The sequence below is a fragment of the Setaria italica genome, chromosome II (assembly GCF_000263155.2).
Source record: "Setaria italica strain Yugu1 chromosome II, Setaria_italica_v2.0, whole genome shotgun sequence".
NCBI lineage: Eukaryota > Viridiplantae > Streptophyta > Magnoliopsida > Poales > Poaceae > Setaria > Setaria italica.
This window is the reverse complement of record NC_028451.1, coordinates 31,822,445-31,844,302: the sequence shown is the minus strand read 5'-3', so window position 1 is coordinate 31,844,302 and position 21,858 is coordinate 31,822,445. Positions and strand designations below refer to the sequence as shown.

The 21,858-nt window shown below is 43.3% G+C and overlaps 3 protein-coding genes and 1 non-coding gene across 7 annotated transcripts in view; 1 reads left to right on the top strand and 3 right to left on the bottom strand.

The window, feature by feature from the left end:
* Window positions 1-2,623, bottom strand: part of LOC101780608 (2Fe-2S ferredoxin) — a 7,157-nt gene extending 4,534 nt beyond the window's left edge. Inside the window, exons 1-3 of the mRNA XM_004956841.3 lie at window positions 2,430-2,623; window positions 1,344-1,408; window positions 895-962 (exon numbers count right to left, since the gene is read on the bottom strand). Coding sequence (XP_004956898.1) covers window positions 895-962; window positions 1,344-1,408; window positions 2,430-2,484 — 188 coding nt within the window. The 5' untranslated portion in view covers window positions 2,485-2,623. The remainder of the gene's footprint in view (window positions 1-894; window positions 963-1,343; window positions 1,409-2,429) is intronic.
* Window positions 2,624-11,319: 8,696 nt separating this feature from the next.
* TRNAA-CGC lies at window positions 11,320-11,392 on the bottom strand. The gene has a single exon. It is a non-coding gene; the product is annotated as a tRNA-Ala (tRNA).
* Window positions 11,393-11,928: 536 nt separating this feature from the next.
* LOC101781010 (2-oxoglutarate-Fe(II) type oxidoreductase) lies at window positions 11,929-16,273 on the top strand. The gene is made up of 11 exons (XM_004956843.2): window positions 11,929-12,141; window positions 12,235-12,430; window positions 13,587-13,667; window positions 13,788-13,839; window positions 13,968-14,089; window positions 14,594-14,694; window positions 14,845-14,903; window positions 15,204-15,260; window positions 15,776-15,821; window positions 15,895-15,974; window positions 16,065-16,273. Exons 1-11 carry the CDS (start codon window positions 12,055-12,057, stop codon window positions 16,135-16,137), a joined length of 954 nt encoding a protein of 317 aa, XP_004956900.1. The 5' UTR covers window positions 11,929-12,054; the 3' UTR covers window positions 16,138-16,273.
* On the bottom strand, window positions 15,411-19,352 carry LOC101781668 (dormancy-associated protein homolog 3). 4 transcript variants are annotated; one of them, XM_004956846.3, is made up of 3 exons: window positions 18,862-19,352; window positions 18,462-18,573; window positions 15,411-15,713 (listed from the first exon to the last, which is right to left on the bottom strand). In XM_004956846.3, the coding sequence occupies exons 1-3, from the start codon at window positions 19,160-19,162 to the stop codon at window positions 15,692-15,694; spliced, it is 435 nt and encodes a 144-aa protein (XP_004956903.2). In that variant the 5' UTR covers window positions 19,163-19,352; the 3' UTR covers window positions 15,411-15,691. The 4 variants fall into 4 exon arrangements, with proteins under 4 accessions (XP_004956903.2, XP_012698828.1, XP_004956902.2 ...); XM_012843374.2 differs by lacking the exon at window positions 15,411-15,713 and adding an exon at window positions 17,653-18,391; XM_004956845.3 differs by lacking the exon at window positions 15,411-15,713 and adding an exon at window positions 17,653-18,219 and having other exon boundaries at window positions 18,862-19,351.
* Window positions 19,353-21,858: the final 2,506 nt, after the last annotated feature.

Here is a 21,858-nt window from a genome sequence, read left to right as displayed (position 1 = left end):
CTTGGCAATAAATGGCGTGTAGCCTTAGGTATGTGAACATTCTAATTTTTCAGGATACAATGGCTTGCTCAGCAATTCCTGCTGCCGTCCTGGCATGGACCGTCTCATGTTAGTGGATTGTGCAGTCAAAGTACAATTGTAGCTTATGAGATCAAATCGTGAATTTGTACGGAACAGTCCCATGACAAGATCGCGAAAGTCATGTCCAAAGGAAAGGCAAATGAAACATGCAAGTTTTTATAAGAACTTAAAAAAGGAAGATGCTGAGAACAGGCCTTAAAAATAGGATAAGATTACCTTTGGCTCCAAAGACTCAAGTTTAATTCTTTAAGATATGAAGAGGTAACTCTTTCATCCTCCCAGCAAAAGGGTGGGTTAGGGGGGGGGGGGCTGATGTCTAAGGGAGTCACCTGCCTCTTCACATTTTAGACTAAAAACAGTACCTCGAACTGCTTTAGATAGAGGCTAACATAACAATCTGATTGTGCATTTTATAGAAGAAATCTGATGGAAAAAAGACATCATTCAGGTGCGAGTATGCCCCTTAGGCCCTGATTCCTGACTCACTGGCTCACACCATTGCCGGTAATATCAAAGAGATGTGCAACTGCTAGCCAACGTAGCAGCAAAAGTTATCGCATTGGTTCATTTTTATACCCTAGATTCATAGTCGTCAATTTAAATCCGCTCAATCATCATCTGAAATATGATTGTAATGGTCCTAATGCATAGGCATTAAACATTGAAATCAAGATTTAGGGGCAATTAGATACTATTTGTAATCAGTATATAATTAAGGTTTCTTTCAGGGGCAAGCTGGTATACTGGTTTGTAAGCAAGAAATACATACAAACAGCAGCAGTTAATTTCTTCGCAGGAAGTGAAAAAACTCACCTAGCTTCCAGTTTGTTGTTACTGTCACCTGTTGTAGCGTTTGTGGAAGAACAGAATAAATTCCTCCCCTGAAAGAATTTTTAATTCCATTCATTATTCCATAGTTAACAAATTATTTGCAGTAGGCAGCTGATGAAGACCATTAGAGCATGTAGAAAGTTAAGCATATGAGATATATTTGAAATTCATCTTCATATATACATAAAGCTGACAGGGTATATCTGACATTTTGAATGAAGAAACAAGTTCAAGAGATTGGAGATCAGATTAACACAAATTTACAGTTGCAATGAAGGCATATCTAGTACATGCTGGCAACAAATGCACACAATTTCATAAATCCGGTCACTAGGAGAAATTGCTAAAGGAGTAAATTTCATATTGCAATAGGAAGTACAAACTCTATAACATTAAAGGACATTAGGTGCTATAAAAGAAAGTCAACTAACCGCACGGATCATATAAGTGCTAATTGCCTCTACTTCATGGCTCCTTGAAGGAACTGAATTTTGACCTGGTATACGGTCAGAAAAATTTAGGCAGGTCACATGGAGCAAATGTAGTCACAGAAATTGTGGAACGCGCCACTTTAAAACATGCACCAATAAGAAAAAAAAAAGAAAGAAAGCTGAAATGTACTTCAACCACTAGTTTCAAAATAAAAACAAGGGATAGAAGTATTTTTTCTGAAGTGTATTTAACTTGTATAAAATCCAAAATAAGAAGTCTTAATAAACTTTGGCAGGAGAAATGCTAGTCCAAATGCATACACCCTTTATACTATTGTAAAGAGAATCCCAGTTACTAACTAGACAACAGATCAAAGATGCATGGAGCAACTGCACTCCATTCAAAACGAAAATACAAGGTCCAAGCATAAATTCAAGGGTGCTAGTAGGTCAAATGGCTAAATTATATGAATTGCCCCAAAGGTTATCTGATTGAATATTGGGGGCATGATTTATCAACAAAAAAAATCAGAGGAAGCAGTGAGACACAATATCAATTCAAATGACAATGAATCATCAGGCACTCCAGCACAGAAATCACCTCCAAATTCCATGCCATGAGTACAAATATCAATTCCACACGCGCAACAAAAAGGAAAACGAAATGAACTAACTGATGTCTGCCAAAGCTAGTAATCCAGGAACTCACCGTGTAACAGAAAGTCAAGAGCTACGGTTAGCTGTTTAACCACAGCAGGCCAACAATTCACCATAGGTGTTTACAAACTAAGCCCCAACCCGAGACAGAGACTATCCGCACATACACTACTTGAAGCTTGGTACGCTTTGCACGAAACGAATCGAATTCAAAGTCCATAGCCTCAGCGAGCACATCCGATAGCTAATCGACGAGCGCACCGGACCTATAGTCCGTGAAAACCTCGTGGTAGTATCCGGTGAGCACCTCGTGAACAGCACACGCGCACACATCGAAAGCCTGTCGCGTTGGGGGAGACACGCAGCAGCAGAACGGCGAACGGGACCGCTCGCTGCGAGGAGGACCGAGGCGAAAGGTGCATGACGGACCTGGTCTCGCCCGGTTCAGGGCCTGGAGGCCGGCGCGAGGGAGCCTCGACAGCATCTGGATCCGCCGAGGCGAACCGAAGCAGACGCTGGGGTAGCAGCGGGCTTCGCCCGGGAGCCGAAGCAGCGTCGCCTGATGCCGGTCGAGAGAGGGAGGGCGAGCGGCGCCGGCGGTGCGTGGTTGCGCTACTTTTGGGAAGGACGATGCGGGTGGACGCGATGATGGGTCGTGTGGGCTGGTCCAAGGCGCTCGAGAGCCCAAATTGGCACAAACCGGGCTTGTGTAGAAGAAGCAGGCTGCTGCGGGCCTAGGCCTAGGCTTGTCTATATTGGGCCAAATTCAAACGTCCAGTAGATAAGCCTACGCCTTCTAACCCAATTTACATGCTGGATTCGTGGCAGAAAAAAAAATGAATGCAATCAGCTAACCTGGAAATGTTGTGTTAGATTCAAGTAGAACAGGGAGCTTGTCGAGGACATCTTTTGGGAGGATGATGTGAAACACATGCTCGCTGCACTCCCTCCATCCTAAAATTACTATTCGTTTTAATTTTTTAGATACATAGATACGTAGCTTTTGCTATAGATCTAAATACATGTATATCTAGATACGTAGCAAAAGCTATGTATCTAGAAAAGCTAAAACAAATACTAATTTGGAATGGAGGGAATACCTATTAAGCGAGGAAAGGAGGATACAATTGCCTTGCACTATGACGCGAAGGGTGTCTTCAATGTGAAATCGGCCTACCATGTGCTGGAGGATAACCGAGAACAGCAACAATCAAGATAAACGGGCTCATCAAGTTCTACATCGAGCCTGGAAGGCAACTTTCATTGGATGCAACTCTGGAAACTCCCTTGCTTGCCAAAGGTGAAGCAATTCCTATGGCGTCTGGCCCATAACAGTTTGCCTATTCGGATGAACATTAAGCGTAGGGGGTGGATGAGGTCGACACTAGATGCCCTGTGTGCTAACGCTTTGATGAGGAAGTGTTGGTTGGCCATGGATTTGGAGGATGTGCGCATTTGTCTATTATCCATGAGTTCTGCGCGTGAAGTGGTAAGGCACATTCTGAATATGAAAGAGGAGGAAATGATCCTAGTATCCAGCTTCTTATGGATATGGTAGTATTGACTGCAGTTAGCGCGCCAATTTGTGAACCACAAGCGCACGGATCAGCTGTAACTTTTCTCTTACAGTATTCCTCCAAGGTTTATCAATCCATGAAACAAGTGAAACGCTGGCTCTCACTTTATACTAATCTTACTAACGAGATCAAGCAATATAGGTTGTGTAGAGAGACAAACCAATCTAAACTAAACAAAGGAACAAGAAGCAAAGGCTGATAACAGAGATAGATATGCGTTCCCTCCCTAGGATCTAGATTCACATGAATATGCATCTACTACACAAATAGGTGCTGCCTTCACTAGCTATCACAGAGATCATGTGCTCGCTCGGCTCTTTCCCTCCTGCATACCGTCACTACGCAGGGATACTCAACAACTCTGCTCCCACATCTATATCAAAGCATCCGCAGAGTTACGCTAATCATCACGATACCACAAACTCTACTAAGAATATATGTTGATTAGAACACATATGAATGAAGCATTGCAAAGATATAGACCATGAAGAATTGATAGGCATGAAGTACATGTAGCAGTTACATATCAAGGATCCAAATAATCCTAGGGATGAACAGAGGCTTTACCCCAAAATCTTACATAGATTGATGCAAAAAGGGGTAAAGGAAACTCTGGAGAACGTTGTCACCGAAGATGGCGGCGAGGGGGTGCAGGAACACCCTAGGCCGATCAGCCTAGGGCTCCTTAGGTCGATCATCCTGAGGGCTTCCTTGCGCCTCCTGACTCCCGCCAGCGTTGGTCGTCGCGGTGAACTGATCTAATCCCTATTTTTCATCTTGTGGTGGAGACGGCCAGGTCTAAACTCATCGGGATTCTCCTCCTTGTTGGATGTCTTAGGTATTTATAGTTGCCGGTGTCGATTGGGGTGCCTTCGAAGCCAAGTATCTGGAAAATAACCCTAGAGACGTCGCATGCTTCCTCCTGGTAGAAGGGCTCAATGATCGGGGCCAAAAATGGGCTAGGCCGATTGGCCTAGACCCCTCTAAGCCGATCAGTTTGCCCTGTTTTGGCCTCCAATGCTCGAGCGCTTCATACAAAAGTTGTAGATCTCATCGAGCTATGCAATTTTCCTTGTAAATTCACCTCAATTGGAGTTCAGATGAGGAAGATATGTTCCATGCAAGTTTCAGCTCTTCCTGCGGGCCTACAGTTCAATGTTCGTGTTTGGGCCTTCCAATATCCAAAGTCCGGGCCCAAATCCAACTCGTAGAAAAACCCTTCATTTATGTCATATTTCCTGTGATTTTACAATATGGTCCAAAACACAACACACATGCAAATATGAGGTTATTTCAGGTACCAAGTGGCGAGTTAGTATAAGAATATGCCTGAAAACACTAGTTAAATGGCACTAAAAGTGTGTCAATAATAAGCGCTAACAGGTGGGATGCTAGAAACTAGGCCAATGCAGAAGAAAACACATATTGTCGACAGAAGAGGTGGTACACAGAGCTAAGGAGATGGCATACAACATCCAGTTTCTGAATGTTAAGATGAGACCAGGGTTCAGCCATATTCGTGCGTGAGTTATCTCTAAATTGTAACAAATTAACAACCTGAGTTGTAATCGGGCTGGATATATAGTTTGAGTAGTTGAGTTATTAGCTAGATAAAATCTATCTGTAACAAACGTCTCCAGCCCCTACCACCTGGTTGTTATCTACGCCTATGTAAAGCCACGACCGGGGCTGTTCCGAGACATTCAATTAACATGCAATCATCGACCCTAGAGCAAGGGTGACATTCCTCCTAGCGCCTCTGAGTTTTCACATGGTAATCAGAGCCATTTAGATTGGTAGAGCTCCAGCCATGGCGTCAAGTTCCTCCTCCGCGTTCCCGGCGAACATGCTGATCGGGCAACCGGTCACTGAAAAGCTCACCAAGACCAACCACAAGATGTGGAAGGCCTAAGTCCGTGCTACCATGCGCGGCACGCGTCTCATGGGGCACCTCATTGGTGAGGCAAAGCAACCTGCAGCAGAAATCACCGTCACAGATGGTGATAAGGAGAAGAAAGAGCCAAATCCGACCTTTGAAGAGTGGGAGGCGAGGGACCAACAGGTCCTGAGCTACCTCCTTTCATCTCTGTCCAAGGACATCCTCTCTTAAGCCTCCTCGATGACAACAGCGGCCAAGGCATGGGCAGTCATTGAGGAGATCTTCGCGTCGTGGTCCCGAGCGAGGGCTGTGAACATGCACATTGCGTTATCTAACACAAAGAAGGGAAGCTCGTCGGTTGCTGAATATTTCATGAAGATGACAAGTCTCGGTGACGAGATGGCGGCAGCAGGAAGGCCGCTTGAAGATGAAGAGCTTGTTGAGTATATTCTCACCGGGCTAGATGAAGAATTCAATCCCCTTGTGTCTACCCTGGTTGCTAGGGTGGAACCGATCTCGATCAAGGAGTTGTACTCGCAGCTCCTGAATTTCGAGACTCGCATGGAGTTGGTTTATGGCAAGCAAGGAGGGTCAACAAACTACTCCAGTCGTGATGGCTGTGGAGGACCTCGTGGGCGCACATCTGGTCGTGGACGTGGCTAGGGTCCTCCTCCTGGTCATGGTCGTGGAAGCTATCACGGCGGCTCCTCCGGCGCAAGGCAAGGCGGCAACAATAATAACTACTACACAAGTCATCGTGCAGGCAGCTCCAATAATGAAAGGCCAATCTGCCAGGTATGCTATAAAAAGGGTCATACCACAGAAGCTTGCTGGCATCGGTTTGAAGAGTATTTTGTCCCGGACAAAAGGTTTGTCGCCGCCACAAATCGTTCCTACACGGTGGACACAAACTGGTACGTAGATAGTGATGCATCTGATCATGTCACTGGAGAATTGGAGAAGCTACATATTAGAGAAAAGTATAATGGTGGGGATACAATTCACACTGTCGACGGGTCAAGTATGGATATTAGCCATGTTGGTCATACTATTGTTCGTACCCCAATCGTCCTATTTATTTAAACAATATTCTTTATGTTCCAAAAGCCTCCAAGAATCTTGTCTCTATTCATCGTCTTACTACTGATAATAATATCTTTCTTGAATTTCACCCAAACTTCTTTTTGATCAAGGATCAGGACACGAAGAACACAATTCTTGAAGGGAGGTGCCGCAATGGTCTCTACCCTCTTCCTGCATCATCTTTAAAGCAAGTGTGTGTTGCCACCAAGATTCCTCTCTCAAGGTGGCATAGTCGTTTGGGTCATCTTTCATCGTTTATTGTTAAGCAAGTTATCAGTAGGAATAAACTCCCATGTTTAGATGAATCTAGTAACACTATGTGTAATGCTTGCCAGCAAGCTAAGAGTCATTAGCTCCCCTATGCTAAATCCACAAGTGTCTCTAGATTCCCTCTTGAACTTATTTTCTCAGATGTTTGGGGTCCAGCACCAGAGTCTGTTGGGAGAAAACATTATTATGTGAGTTTCATCGATGATTTTAGCAAGTTTACTTGGATCTATTTCCTCAAATACAAATCTGACATTTTCCAAAAATTCAAGAATTCCAAGATACGGTAGAAAGATTATTTGATAGAAAAATTCTTGCCATGCAATCAGATTGGGGAGGCGAGTATGAAAAACTTAATTACTTTTTCTCTAAAGTTGGCATTGTTCACCATGTCTCATGTCCTCACACACACCAGCAAAATGGCTCTGCTGAAAGAAAGCATCGCCACATAGTAGAGGTTGGTCTATCTCTACTCTCTCATGCTTCTATGCCCTTAAAATTTTGGGATGAAGCCTTTCTTGCTGCTATCTACCTCATTAATCGAGTTCCTAGTAAGGTCATTGACCTATCTACACCTCTAGAGCGTTTATATAATTAAAAACCAGATTACTCTGCCATGAGAACCTTCGGGCGTGCCTGTTGGCCTCATTTACGTCCATATAATACTCACAAACTCCAATTCCATTCCCAGCAGTGTGTCTTTCTTGGTTATAGCATTCTTCACAAAGGGTTCAAATGCCTAGAGGTATCTACAGGTCGGATTTACATATCTCGTGATGTCATATTCGATGAGAGTGTATTTCCGTTTTCTCAGTTGCATTCTAATTTAGGGCCTCGGTTAAGATCTAAAATTACCAATCTCTCTCCCTCACTCCTAAATCCTGATTTTAGCCTATGTGGGGGTAGAACACGTAGCGGATTAGCATGCTAATAATTCATCAAACTTTACTAATGACCCTGTTGAGAATGATGCACAACATTTGGAGTCAAATGAACTCATGGAGATGTCAAATACGGCAGCAAATAATGGGTCCAGCGACTCGGAGCACAAAGCTGATTTGGAGCAGTAGCAAACAGAATCAGCCTTGGGATCGCATCCTCCAACAGTGCAACAGACTGCATCACCGGCGCCTTCACCTGTGCGTTGTCCTGTCAACCTACCGGGAGATGCCATGCACCCACTATTGGGAGCAAGGGGGGGAGGGGGGGACAAGCTGGCGAATCTGGTGGTGCATGCAATGATGATGGCGGTGGTGACGGCCTGCCAGACAACGGCATGCGACAGGAGGGATAGGCGATGCCGGGATCTTCTGTGGATGCTGCTGGATCAGCTGTGACAGACCCTGGTATGACTCGTCCTAGAACCCGGTTGCAATCTGGTATTCGAAAGGAAAATGTTTATACTGATGGTACAATAAAATATGGTGATGGTACAATAAAATATGATTTTTTTGCTGCTACTGGGGAACCACGTACTGTAGATGAGGCTTTAGCTGACACTAATTGGAAACATGCTATGGAACTTGAATATGGTGCACTCATGAAAAATAAGACCTGGCATCTTGTTCCACCTCAGAAAGGGAGAAATGTAATAGGTTGCAAATGGGTGTACAAAATCAAAAGAAAGTCTGATGGAAGCTTAGATAGATATAAAGCAAGATTTGTAGCAAAAGGGTTTAAACAACAATATGGAATTGATTATGGAGACACCTTTAGTCTGATGGTTAAGGCTGCTACAATTAGAATTATTTTATCTGTGGCTATATCTTGTGGTTGGAGTCTAAGACAGCTTGATGTCAATAATGCTTTTCTTCATGGAAATCTGGATGAAGAAGTTCATATGCAACAACCTCCTGGTTTTGAGGATAAGTCTAAGCAAGGATATGTATGCAGGCTTGATAAGGCTTTATATGGGTTGAAACAAGCCCCTAGAGGTTGGTATTCAAGGCTAAGTGTAAAGCTAATTAGTCTTGGCTTTCATGCATCTAAAGCTGACACTTCGTTATTCTTTTATAACAAAGGAGGTGTAACTATGTTTGTGTTGGTCTATGTGGATGACATAATAGTTGCCAGTTCAAATGAGAAGGCCACAACAGCTTTACTGCAAGATCTGAATAAAGAATTTTCTCTTAAGGACTTGGGGGAACTTCATTATTTTCTGGGTATTGAAGTAACCAAGGTATGTGATGGAATAGTGTTAACACAAGATAAGTATGCTTTAGATTTATTAAAGAGAGTTGGAATGTCGGATTGTAAGCCGGTTGCAACACCCCTGTCTACCAGCGAAAAACTTTCTGTTCATGAAAGTGTACTTTTAGGTCCTGAAGATGCAACTCAATATAGAAGTATTGTAGGTGCTCTTCAGTATCTTACTCTTACTAGACCAGACATTGCTTTCTCTGTTAACAAAGTATGCCAGTTTCTACATACTCCTACAACTATTCATTGGGCAGCTGTGAAAAGAATTTTAAGATATGTGAAGCAATGTACTCGGTTGGGACTCAGAATACACAAGTCACCGTCAACTCTGGTGAGTGCTTTTCCAGATGCTGATTGGGCAGGCAGTGTTGATGACAGGAGATCAACTGGAGGTTTTGCTATCTTCTTGGGTTCCAACTTGGTATCTTGGAGTGCTCGCAAGCAAGCAACAGTGTCAAGGTCTAGTACGGAGTCTGAATATAAAGCAATTGCAAATGCGACAGCTGAAGTAATATGGGTGCAAATCTTGCTGCGTGAGTTAGGGATTAAAAGTCCTAAGACAGCTAGATTGTGGTGTGATAATATGGGTGCTAAATTTTTATCGGCCAATCCAGTTTTTCACGCTAGAACAAAACATATTGAGGTAGACTATCATTTTGTGAGAGAAAGGGTATCACAAAAGCTACTAGATGTTGAATATGTTTCTTCAGGCGATCAAGTTGCTAATGGATTTACAAAAGCTCTATCGGTAAGGTTACTTGAAAATTTCAAGGCCAATCTTAACCTAACACGGTTATGATTGAGGGAAGGTGTTAAGATGAGATCAGGATTCAGCCATATTCGTGCGTGAGTTATCTCTAAATTGTAACAGATTAACAACATGAGTTGTAATCGAGCTGGAGATATAGTTTGAGTAGTTAAGTTATTAGCTAGATAAAATCTATCTGTAACAAACGTCTCCAGCCCCTGCCGCCTGGTTGTTATCTGCGCCTATGTAAAACCACGACCGGGGCTATTCTGAGTCATTCAATTAACACGCAATCGTCGACCCTAGAGCAAGGGCGACATTCCTCCTAGCGCCTCTGAGTTTTCACAGTGAAAACAAAAGTACAGATTCCTCCACCACCAGATGTGCTTAAAGATCAATACTGATGGAGCATTCGGAGAGAAAAGAGAAGGATGGTGCATGGGGCTTTGTGATCAGGGACAGTGATGGTCATGGAGTTCTTTGGCAGTGACTGATGTGCTAAGTGCCGAGGGAGAAGCCTGCCTAGCTGCCCTTGAAGCTGCCATGGACAGGGGTATCTCCCGCGTTATCATAGACTGACTCTTTAAATTTAGGGCGCGTTTGGTAGGGATCCAGGTTCTCGTAGAAACATTTCGAATCCAGATTCTCTTTGAAAACGTTTCTCGTATGAATCAGAATCACTTTTGTAGAATCGTTTGGCTAACTGGCTAGATTCGGATTCTTAAAAGGCAATTAAAAACAATATATTTACATGAAAAAATTATAGAAATTGATATATTTACAAGAAAATATTGATTTTTTAGTGAAGAACGTTTAAAATGCGACCCATTTTAACTTGTTGCGCTTAAAAAGGACCAATAAAAATGTTTATAGATTAGATGGAAGGTAGGACAACAAGAATCAGAATCACGAGAAACTACCTGGATGGTGATTCTGATCCATAGTAGAAAAAACAGAAACACTAGAAACATTTCTAGCTGGAACCGAAACATTTCTAGCTGGAACCGATGCCTTCTGTGACCGTTTGGCAGTGTTTCCAGTGATTCAAAAGAAGAATCGGAACTGATTCAACCAGCCAAACGGAGCCTTAGCTTCTGCTCTGCGGTCGTCCACTTTTGACCAAGCACCAGGTGGTGCTATTTCAGGGAAGCTTGAGATCTCCTAGCTATGCACTTTGTTCTACTGGATGTTTCCTGTATTCCACGTTCGTGTAATCGTGTAATCAGTGTGCGCGTGAGTTAGCTCATTCAGGCTTAGCTCGGGACCCGGACAATCCATGCATTTGGAATGATCCCCTCCCACGTTTTGTAAGCACTTTGATGGGTCGTGATCACACAGACCCCTCGTCTGTTGAATAAAGAATGAGCATCCACTTTAAAAAAAAAAGGAGGAAGGCTAGAGACGCAATTGGCATTGGCAGGATGAGGAATAAACAAAAAAGAAAAGAAGAGAAGCAAATAAAAACAGAGACGCAATTTGCATTGGCAAGATGAGGAATAAAAAAAGAAAATAAAAGATGGAAATAAAAAAAAAGAGGGGACATAAATTTAAAAAAAATTGAGCTTCTGGAGACGCGGGGAATCGAACCCCGTGCCTCTCGCATGCGAAGCGAGCGCTCTACCATATGAGCTACGTCCCCATGATGTTTGTTCAGATTTAATTTTTTTAATTAATAGTTAACTCGTGCGACACGTCAGCGCCCTATAGCACTGGATCAGCGACCTGCAGCTAATGAAGTAGTAGTACCAAATGCGGTGAGCCGGTGGCATCAATTATTCAGTTGGATCCGGCAAGGAGCAGATAGGGGCGCTGCCTTGCTCGGCATCCGGAACATGTCGGATGTTCGATTTGATGCTACTCGCGTCGAATCAACGCCTTCGCCGAGTTCCGATGCTGCAGCTTTGAATAATGCTGCAACACGGGGCAATCATGTTGCGGTTTGGCCCGTGAACAGCTAGTCCCGCTGATCATCATTCAGACACAGAGCAGCGGAACCACCTACTATACAATATAATCGTCGTGTCCACGATCTTGGGGCGACCCGTGAAGCCGTGTTTCGTTGTCAGCGTGGGTCGCGTGCGCAGTTCTCTAGTCCCCGCGCGACTCACGCCGGGCACATGTCTCGGTCTGACTCCGCGCGTACGCGGAACGTGCTATTAAACTCTCGCCTCGCCGGCCACGCGATCAGCAGGTGAAAAGCACAAGGAGCAGGCTCATTACAAGAAAGTTGAGCTCGCCGCACTGCTCGTTACGTTCCCTCCAAGGCTGCAAGTAGGCTGAGCGAGCGGGAGAGATCGATCAATGGCCGGCGCCGGTCGCCGCCTGGACCTCCCCGTGGTGGACCTCGCGTCCCCCGACCTCCGCGCCGCCGCCACGTCCATCCGCCAGGTCCGACGTCCGAGCCTGATCTGAACTTCTTCTCCATCGAAATTTCTTTCTTCTATTAATGGATTGATCACCACGGTACGCAATGCATTGCAGGCGTGCGTGGAGTACGGCTTCTTCTACGTGGTCAACCACGGGATCGAGCGCGCCCTGATGGAGCGGGTGCTCGCCGAGAGCCGCAAGTTCTTCGAGCGCCCCGTGGAGGAGAAGATGGCGCTGCGGAAGAACAGCAGCCACCGGGGATACACCGCGCCCTACTCCGAGAAGGTCGACGACAACCCCGACTCCCGAGGTGGTAACTTGTTTATTTACGCCCTTGTTCCCATGTTGCCGGAACAAAAGCCCGCTTTATGCTAATATAGCATGAATGATGATGGATCATGCCGGCCGGTGCATGTTGAAAAACATTGTCCTTGCCCAGAAGAATCGTTAGGGAACAGAGGGATTAGGGAAGAGGCCGGGTGCCAGCGTTTGAACCCCTGAAATATGCGTGCACGTGCAAGAACAGTGAAAACGTAGACGCGAGGGACATGCGTGAGTTAATTTTTGAAGCTATTAGTCCAGTTTTGGGAGGGGAAAAAGGAGCTATGCCTCATATGGAACTCACGTGTAAAGGTGCGTTCCATCCGTCCCAAATTATACGTCGTTTTGGCTTTTGTAGAAGCATAGATATTATTAGACATCTAGACATAGGGTATATCTAAGTGTATAACAAAGTCTGTGAATCTATAAAAGCCAAAACGACCTATAATTTGGAACGGAGGGAGTAAGTGAATACTCCTATGTATGTTGTCCACAGAGGCACCAACGAGATTATAGGTCAACATCACGCACTTCTGCATTACAACACAGTTCTTCACTTATTCAATTTTAGAGTATGAGTATCTCATGGGGGCAGCTATTTAGGGCCAAATCAACCGGAAGATGCATGTTAAACCCGACATATGCAAGGCTGCGTAACAATGAGGTTTTCAGACCCAAATTCATGACATGATTTTTGAATATGATGCAACAGTATATAAGCATCTTCCAATGGAAAACACTAAGAACAAGAATTCAAAAGGAAAAAAACAAACAATACAAACCGTGACTTTCATTTGGTTTGTTGTAATTTGCAATTTAACAAGCATGGGAAAATAAGAATAATAATGAGCATAAGCTCAGCATAGCTCAATTGGTTATGTTCCTTGTAGTGGAACTTGATCACCTGGGTTCAAGTCTCCAATTCGTATTTACGGTGAATTATTCTTTCAGTGGTAGGTGATGAGTCCATGACATCGATGTACCCATGTGACTTTGTCAATCTCAAGATATGTTTAAAATAGGCTATTGTTTCATAATTTAATGGTGATCCTACTAATCTCAAAACTTACATGTTTTCCAGTTTAAAATAGGCTGTTGTTTCATACTTGAGATTGTGAGTTACTGATTGGTGATTACCTATGTAGGAGACTCCAAGGAGACTTTCTACATTGGGCCTGAAGAGGACGATGATTCACATAACAATGTTAATCAATGGCCTTCTGAAGGTTTTTATTTGTCTTGACTACCATTCTAAAAAATATGTAATCCACATCACTCCTTTAATGGGATATCCATTTAGTAATTTGTACACTAACAAAGGATTGTTCTCTCCACACACATTTCAGAATGTTTTCCATCTTGGAGAAAGACAATGATGTCATACCATGCAAATGCACTGTAAGTTTCCTTGTTTTTGCACTATCCAACAAACAATTTCAACACTTTTTAATACAATCTCTCATGGTTTCACTAATGTATTCCATTAGCTATTTATCTCTATCTTTTGGATTATTCTTCCTTTTCAGGGTTACTGGCAAAAGAATATTGTCTCTTATTGCTTTGAGTTTGGACCTTGATGCTGAATTCTTTCAAAAGAATGGTGCTTTTGAAATCCCAACAGCAGTTCTTCGATTATTACACTATGCAGGTAGCTTTCCTTCTCTTTCGTACGAAACAATTAAAGTTTTGTTCTAGGTTATATGCAATTGAAATGTTGCCCTTTGGTTTCTCTTGCCATTTCTTGGTTCCTCATGGACTATATAGTATGTGGAAAACGTATATTTTTGCATAAAAAATTTGTTTACATTGGACATTTATGGATGAAGCATATTTTTTTTGTGAAAAATATTTGTCATTATAAAGCAAGGAGAACATGGATCCTCTAGAGTGTCTTGGTTGTATTAATGGGTAGGGAACTAATAAACAATCAGATATTGCCAAGTCTTGACAAGACACTACCAAGTGATACCCAAGACAAGTCTTTAGTAAAGCGGCCCTGTATTATTTGATAGTAAAACTTTGCATCATCCTACCATTTGTTATTAGAGAGCACGTGAACATTCTTAATTTATATGGTGAGTTGAACGACTTTGTATTATTTTTGTACAGCTTGTTCTATCAAATGGTATAACATGTGATTGATTCATGGCAGGTAACGTAAATGCTTCTGATGATCGAAATATTGGTGCAGCAGCTCATTCAGATTATGGAATGCTGACCCTTTTAGCAACAGATGGTACACCTGGCCTGCAGGCATGACATTTTTCTTAAAATTTTAATTGAAAAGTCAATATTATCATCCATTTTACACAATCACTAGTGTAAACAATATATTCGCCCAAAATAAAAATAAAATCGTCATTTAGATTCTCTCTTGTAAATCTGGACCCTTGCACTTTGTAGATATGCAGAGAGAAAGATAGGCATCCTCAGCTTTGGGAAGATGTTCACCACATTAATGGGTAATACTTATTCCATGATTTTGATGAATAGTTATTTGATATAATGGTCTAGAAAGTCAAGTAATTTCAAGTGCTTTAATTTGCTTTTGTATCTCTTTGGCTGATATGCTTTCTTAAACTGGTTGACTCTGTTTTGTATGATCTTTAGATGATTCCCGTTATGTATGTATGTATGTGTATGTGTATGTGTATGTGTGTGCGTGTGTGTATGTATGCATGTATATACGTACGTACATTTGTGTGTGTGTATGTATGTATGCATGCATGTATGTACGTGGTCTTATTCTGATTTAATTGCAGGTCCCTTATTGTTAATATTGGTGATCTGTTGGAAAGGTGGACTAATTGTGTATTCAGGTATCATCATTTCTTTCTTTCTTATGTTTATCTATTTTGCGATCATGCACATGGAAGCAATCATCTTTGACTCTCTGTCGTACTATTTTAGGCGTAAAAGTATATTGGCAACTTGAAACATTGTTTTCTACAATTCTTCACAGATCTATATATCATTAAAAACATAATGGTTTCTTTGATTTTGATTCATATTTAACATCGTCTTGCATACAACTTTTAGGTAATATTCTAAATGTCTTCGTAAATGGCATCTCAGTTTCATGCATGATGCATCCTACTCCCTCCGTTCCAAATTATAGGTCGTTTTGACTTTTGACATACACTAGATGCATAGTAATATCTATAAATTAAAAAAGCTAAAATGATCTATAATTGGAATGGAGGGAGTATTTAGCAAGGTTGCTTTGGAGTTGTCTTCTTTTGGTTCCTTATCATTTCTTTGCCATGTTGTACCTACAAGAATAAAAAAGATTGTATGTCAATATCTTCTAATGTGCTTCTATTGGAACTTTCAGATCTACATTGCATCGTGTTGTCCCTGTTGGCAAAGAGCGATATTCTGTGAGTAACTAAGTGCACTTACTTAATTCGATGTTTCATCGTCTTAAGCTTTTATGTTTTTCATTACGATCAGGTTGCTTTCTTCATTGATCCAAGCCCAAATTTAGTGATCCAATGCATGGAGAGTTGTTGCAATGAGGCATATCCACCAAGGTCCCCTTTGACGATTCTAACAATTGACAGGTTTTGTTTATCGGTACCCACTCCTCACATATTTTCTTTCAAACTTTGACAATTTTTCAGGTTTCCACCTATCAAGAGTGGCGACTATTTGGAAGAGAGATTGAGTTCTACGTATAAATTGGCGACTGCCTAATCTAGCAACCAATAAGTAGTACTACATACGAATCAGTAGTACTGCACTATGAACTTATGACTTCCAGTGTCAATAAGATTTTTGTTTCTCTATGCAAAAATATTTCCTATTGGTATGGTCAGGGGGTGTTTGTTTCTTTAGTGCCTCCTAAAATTTCTGTCACATCGAATGTTTATATACTAATTAGGAGTATTAAATATAGACTAATTACAAAACCAATTGCACAGATGGAGACTAATTTGCGAGACGAATCTATTAAGCCTAATTAGTTCATGATTTGACAATGTGATGCTACAGTAAACATGTGCTAATGATGGATTAATTAGGTTTAATAGATTCGTTTCGTGAATTAGCCTCCATCTGTGTAATTAGTTTTATAATTAGCTCATATTTAGTTCTCCTAATTAGCCTTCCAATATTCGATGTGACATAAATTTTAGGAGGTCCTAAAGATCCAAACACCCCCTCAGTTATCATGGCTGATGGATTGTTAAAGTAATTATATGCTTTTTCTACAATAAATGATTGGAACCAGAGGTGATGCATGTATGTGTGCAGTGTACCTAAGAATACGCTTCAATAATGTAACAGATATATTACACTCCAAAGAGCTGAACTAATTGCATTTTTATATAATTTAGATATATACTCAGTCCATTTTAAATACAGAATTAAACACACTAGTATCCCTTGAACTTGTTTTGCTGTACTACTTAGGTTCACCAACTCACGAAAAGCATTTTGATAGTTCGTGGATCAAAGTGATGCGGTGGAACAAGTTTGAGAACGCCAATATATTTAACTCTAAAATATATGAGCTAAATAATTTAAGTTGTTTTTAAACATCATACATTTTACTCCATTATTTTGGCAATCCGTTTTGCATAGAAGAAATCCGTTTTGCTCTTGTCGACAATCTATTTTGGCTGACGGACCCCAAATAAAAAACTCGAGTTGTTTTACACCCAAACTATCCAATACCTTGTTCTGAATCCTGATGCAAAAATGGACCTATCCCAAATTACATTCATGATTCATGATGTCCTGACGGTTAGTTGTTGGAGCCAAGCCACTAGATTAGCGTTAGCCCATTAATCCATGATTTCGATTGCTCAATCAATTGCGAAAAGGAAAGCAGTGCCACTGGCCGTTGGAAAAGGAGCTGCAGAAACGGAGACAGGCAGCGGCAACGCTGTGCCATCCCGTACCGGCAGGGGGAGCGAGCAAGAGCAAAGGATCGGATCGACGGGAGGGAGACAGCAACAGCATCTCGCACCCTCGCCGGGACCATCCATCCGTGCGTCACCACCTGCCCCAGCGCCACGAAGCGCACGGCGAGCAGCGATGTGTGCACCGGACTTTGTCGTCGCTGGCAAATGCACCAAAAGATCCGTCACACATCACTGAAGTTAACCCTTTTGACCTCGCAGTAGTAACAACACTGTGACACTTGGGACTTTCCGGATAAACTTGGCATCGCTTTGACGTCAGGATCGCGATGGACGGACTGAATTATTGGTAAACAATCAACGCCCATGACAAGATATTTCTGGGATAAGCATGATAAGACATTGGCGAAAGTGTTCTACCGGATTTACATTTATCCAGAACACCCAACCACACGCATTATTGCCGAGTACTCTTTTTTACTTTCTACACAGCAGCAGCTCGTGCTGGAGTAGGCGAGTAGCGCCTTACAAAGCAGGGGACGCTACGCGGTCACTCATACAGCGTTGCCACGACTCTGCTACATCGACCTCGCCAGCATCAGCGACATCAGGTTCTGCTTTCACTTCAAGGCTTGGGCAGCTTTGTACACGGATACGGTGACATGCACGAGCTGCTGAGGAGCTTTACTAGTAGAGCTTACAGAACTAGCAGCAACTCACACGGGGATTTACAAGAAGATGGCATATTTTTAACATGTACAGCACATAGAACCATCATCAGAAGCTCTGAAAGAGGAATCCGTCTTCAGTTTGCTAGCTGCTGATGGTTTCCTTGTGCAGTTCAGTTCTTGTGTCTTGGGCAGCAGCTGGGCCCGGTCGGCTACTTCACCGGTCCAGCGAGCTGATCACCACCCTGCCGCCAGAGTCCGGCCGAGACACGCAGATCAGACAACATCGTATCAAATCCAATTATCCAAGCAAGGTTCTTGCGTGTCTTGGTCGTTGTACGTAAACCATCTTAGTATACGTTCAGAAATATCAGTGATTTATGCTTTTGGATCTTCAGTGACACGATAAGCAGCTAGCTAGATATGCACGTTGGAGTTTTAGATACTAGTACTTCGTAGCTGTTTGGAGGCAAGTTGAGGCACGCACCAGTCGTAGACGGTGGGGCTCCTCGGCGTGCCGGGGGTGTCGGCGCCGTCGGCGGCGGCCATCCTGCCTTTCCGGCGCAGCTTCTTCCAGCCCTCTCCCTTGGGCGTCGTGGCTGCACCAAGAGACAAGATACCACGTGTAAAGAGTCGTCCTGATGTGAACATGTGTGCTTTCATTATCTAAAAATTAAAAGATCCAACATCGAAGTAGCATAGATCCCAATAGATCTCTAAAATCCAGGCGCTATGCATGGAACCGTAAATTTTGTTTCATTTCTGTTTGTTAATTCAAAGCTGTGCCTGTAATTTTCTTTCTTTCTTTTTCTTTTTGCCTATGTGCGAGTGCACAAAGGAAATGGAACACCAAAGAAACCAAGGAAAGGAAAAGGGTGGCCGGTCACCTGCGCCGAAGGGCGAGTCCGGGGCGCCGCTGGCCGGCGAAGACGGCGCGGAGCTGGACTCGCTGCGCGGCGACGTGGCGACGGACAGCGCCGAGGGGCGGAGCATGGTGATGCTGCGCGTCACGGGAGGCACGGGCACGGCGCGGCTCGCCCCCTCAGCGGCCGGCGGCGAGGCCGCAGCCGCGGACACCGAGGAGGAGGAGGAGGGCGAGAAGGAGGCGTACTTCCGGAGCTTGCCGAGGCCGGAGTCCGGGCGAGGCCCGGCCACCGTGTCGTCCCAAAGCTGGTCCAGGAGACCCATGCACCGTGCACGCCCTGCGCGTTCTCTGATCTCTACGTGCGTGCGTTTTTTGCTTAAGAAGTTAAGACTGAGATCCTCTTGCTCTGCTCTCTCCGGTGTCTGAAGAGATATTGAGAGGGAGAAGAAGGCTCGATCTGGCAGAGTCCTTCCTGTTGCTCTGTTCTCCTTTCTTCTTGGAGGAAGGCAGGGGAGCTTTATAGAGGAGTCTGGGGGGTGGTCGGGTGGAGAGAGCATTTAGGTGAGATATTTGGGGGGCCATGTGTAATTTTGGGTACACTTTTTCTTTTTCTTTTTCCTTTTCTTTCTTGGCTAAGGCTGGGTGGCTGGGCTCGGCTCCATGCATCTTGGTTCGCCGCCATATGGATTCTCCTTACCGCATTTGGTGTGAGAGTGTAGGATGACAGTTGTAAATCTCACAAAAATCAGGCTGTTACCGTCAGAACTACCACAAATCTAAACTCCTTGTGTTTACAGAAGAACGCTTGTGTGTTGCATAACATCTGACAAGACGAAACCACTCGTCTAAGCATATTATTTCCAACGAGCTAGGCATTATTCCAATTTCCCCATACTGGACCTTCTGGCTTCTTCCACCATTTCTTGGATCAATTGCTACCATAGCTCTGCACGCATGTCAGATCATGAAATTGTGCGGCAACGGATCCCGTATGAACCCCCTTGAAATGTGTGACCCCTATCACATACTCACATGCTTATAGCTTCTTTCTTCTGCTCTACTCCGTACCTCTCTTCTTCCCGTCTCAGTACATGCACCGAGCACCTTGCATGGATCATGGATGGATGGATGGATGGTCGTTCGTTGTTGAGACATACATCGAGGCCATATTTAGTTCCCCCAGAATCCAAATTTTGGCACTATGCAAAAAGAAGATTCCCCGTCACATTAAACTTACGGTACATGTATGGAGTACTAAATGTTGACGAAATTAAAAACTGATTGCACAATTTGGTTGTACTTTGTGAGACGAATCTTTTGAGCCTAATTAGTCAATATTTGGACAATAATTCATAAATACAAACGAAACGCTACAGTGTGCTACAGTGCGTGCAGTGATTTTGGCGGCGCCAACTTCGCCGAACTAAACAAGGCCCGGGCCGTGACCGAGGGGGAGCCCGGTTTGTTTACAGTTACAGGCTAACTTACAGCCCAAGCGAGCCGCCCGTACGTGATCACCACAGGTAATCTCGTTGAAAATATATTCGAATCCCAACTGATGAATTCATGGATTTGATTTTTTTTTCACATAAAAAGGAAGGTCACAAGTGTTTCGCTCATCGGCCACCATTTCCGACGTGGAAGTTCAAACTTACAACCGAGTTTCTGAAATGAAACTTCAGAATTTTGGAAGCAACATTCAGTGTTCTAGATCGATCGAGCTTTCGGTTCAAATAAAGAAATTTCTAATCCTAGGAGTCTACATCCAGTAACACACCTAGCGCAGCCGCAAGCTAACACACCTGTGCATGGCCTAGGATTATTATTGCTGGAATCAGAAATACTAGGGGCGAGCAATACTCCAGCACATTCACGATCTATCTATGTATATGTGAAGGATACGGGCATACAACGTTTGCAGTTAAGCATGGGTTGGTATATTTGATTTAATTTCTGTCTAAACTTCTCAAGTTAAAACTCGGTCAACTCTGGCCATCATTTGGTTGGGAGTTGAGACTCGATGAATCAATTCCAACATTCGAAAATCCTAAAATGTGCCACCTTCGTATCGGAATATTTTTTGTACCGCTTGACTTTTGATCACCTCGTTTGACCATTCACCTTATTAGAAAAGCTATATAAGTATTATTTATTTTATTTGTGACTTATTTTGTACTTTAAGCATAATTTATCTTTTATATTTACAATAATTTTTTAACAAGACAAATGATTAAAAGTTATAAGTAAAAGTTAAGAGTGATAAATATTTTGACACCGGAGAGAATATATTTTAGTATAAACCCTATCGATGGTTAAGTGTGAATCCTAAATGTTAGTGTGCGTGACAATTTTCTCTGACCACGTAGTAGGGTTCCCAATTATTTGGAGGGTTCGAGTCACCTGTCTTTCGCAGAATAGCAGATTGCAGATCTCACAAAATGAGACCAAAATATGGCCGGGCTGACATAATACTCATGCCCGGGCCCACCAGGCCACGAGTTTCCGGGAGCAGATAAGATCCAGTGCTGAGCAGCCTACTCCAGCACGCCACGATTTGGGAAGGAGCCGGACGCCCTCGCGTCGAGGAGAAAGCGCGGCACGCACCGGGGCCCACTGGGTTTATGAGATGACACGAGACCTTGTACGTTGTACGGGCGCTTCTGAGCCGTTGGATTCGGGCCCCATGCAGGCGACCCAGCAGCAGAGGGGACGAACTGAGGCCCCGTTTTCTTCCACTGACTTATTTTTAGCACCCGTCACATCGAATGTTTAGATACTAATTAGGAGTATTAAACGTAGACTATTTACAAAACCCATTACATAAGACGAATCTAAACGGCGAGACGAATCTGTTGAGCCTGATTTGTCCATGAGTTCACAGTGTGTGGCTATGGTAACCGTTACCAACCATCTGCATTTACTTGGATAGATAGGGAATACTACCCCGACTTCTGAGTGTTTCTTGCGGGTTTTGGCAAGAATTGGCATCTCGCAAAGAAAATCTGTGCTGTTCTCCCGA

Coding starts and splice junctions, on each gene's coding strand:
- LOC101781010 (XM_004956843.2), top strand. CDS start 12,055: ATGGCCGGCGCCGGTCGCCGCCTGGACCTCCCCGTGGTGGACCTCGCG. Junction 12,142..12,234: donor CCGCCACGTCCATCCGCCAG/GTCCGACGTCCG, acceptor AATGCATTGCAG/GCGTGCGTGGAGTACGGCTT. Junction 15,261..15,775: donor TGGACTAATTGTGTATTCAG/GTATCATCATTT, acceptor TGGAACTTTCAG/ATCTACATTGCATCGTGTTG.
- LOC101781668 (XM_004956844.3), bottom strand. CDS start 19,162: ATGGGTCTCCTGGACCAGCTTTGGGACGACACGGTGGCCGGGCCTCGC. Junction 18,574..18,861: donor GGACTCGCCCTTCGGCGCAG/GTGACCGGCCAC, acceptor CTCTTGGTGCAG/CCACGACGCCCAAGGGAGAG.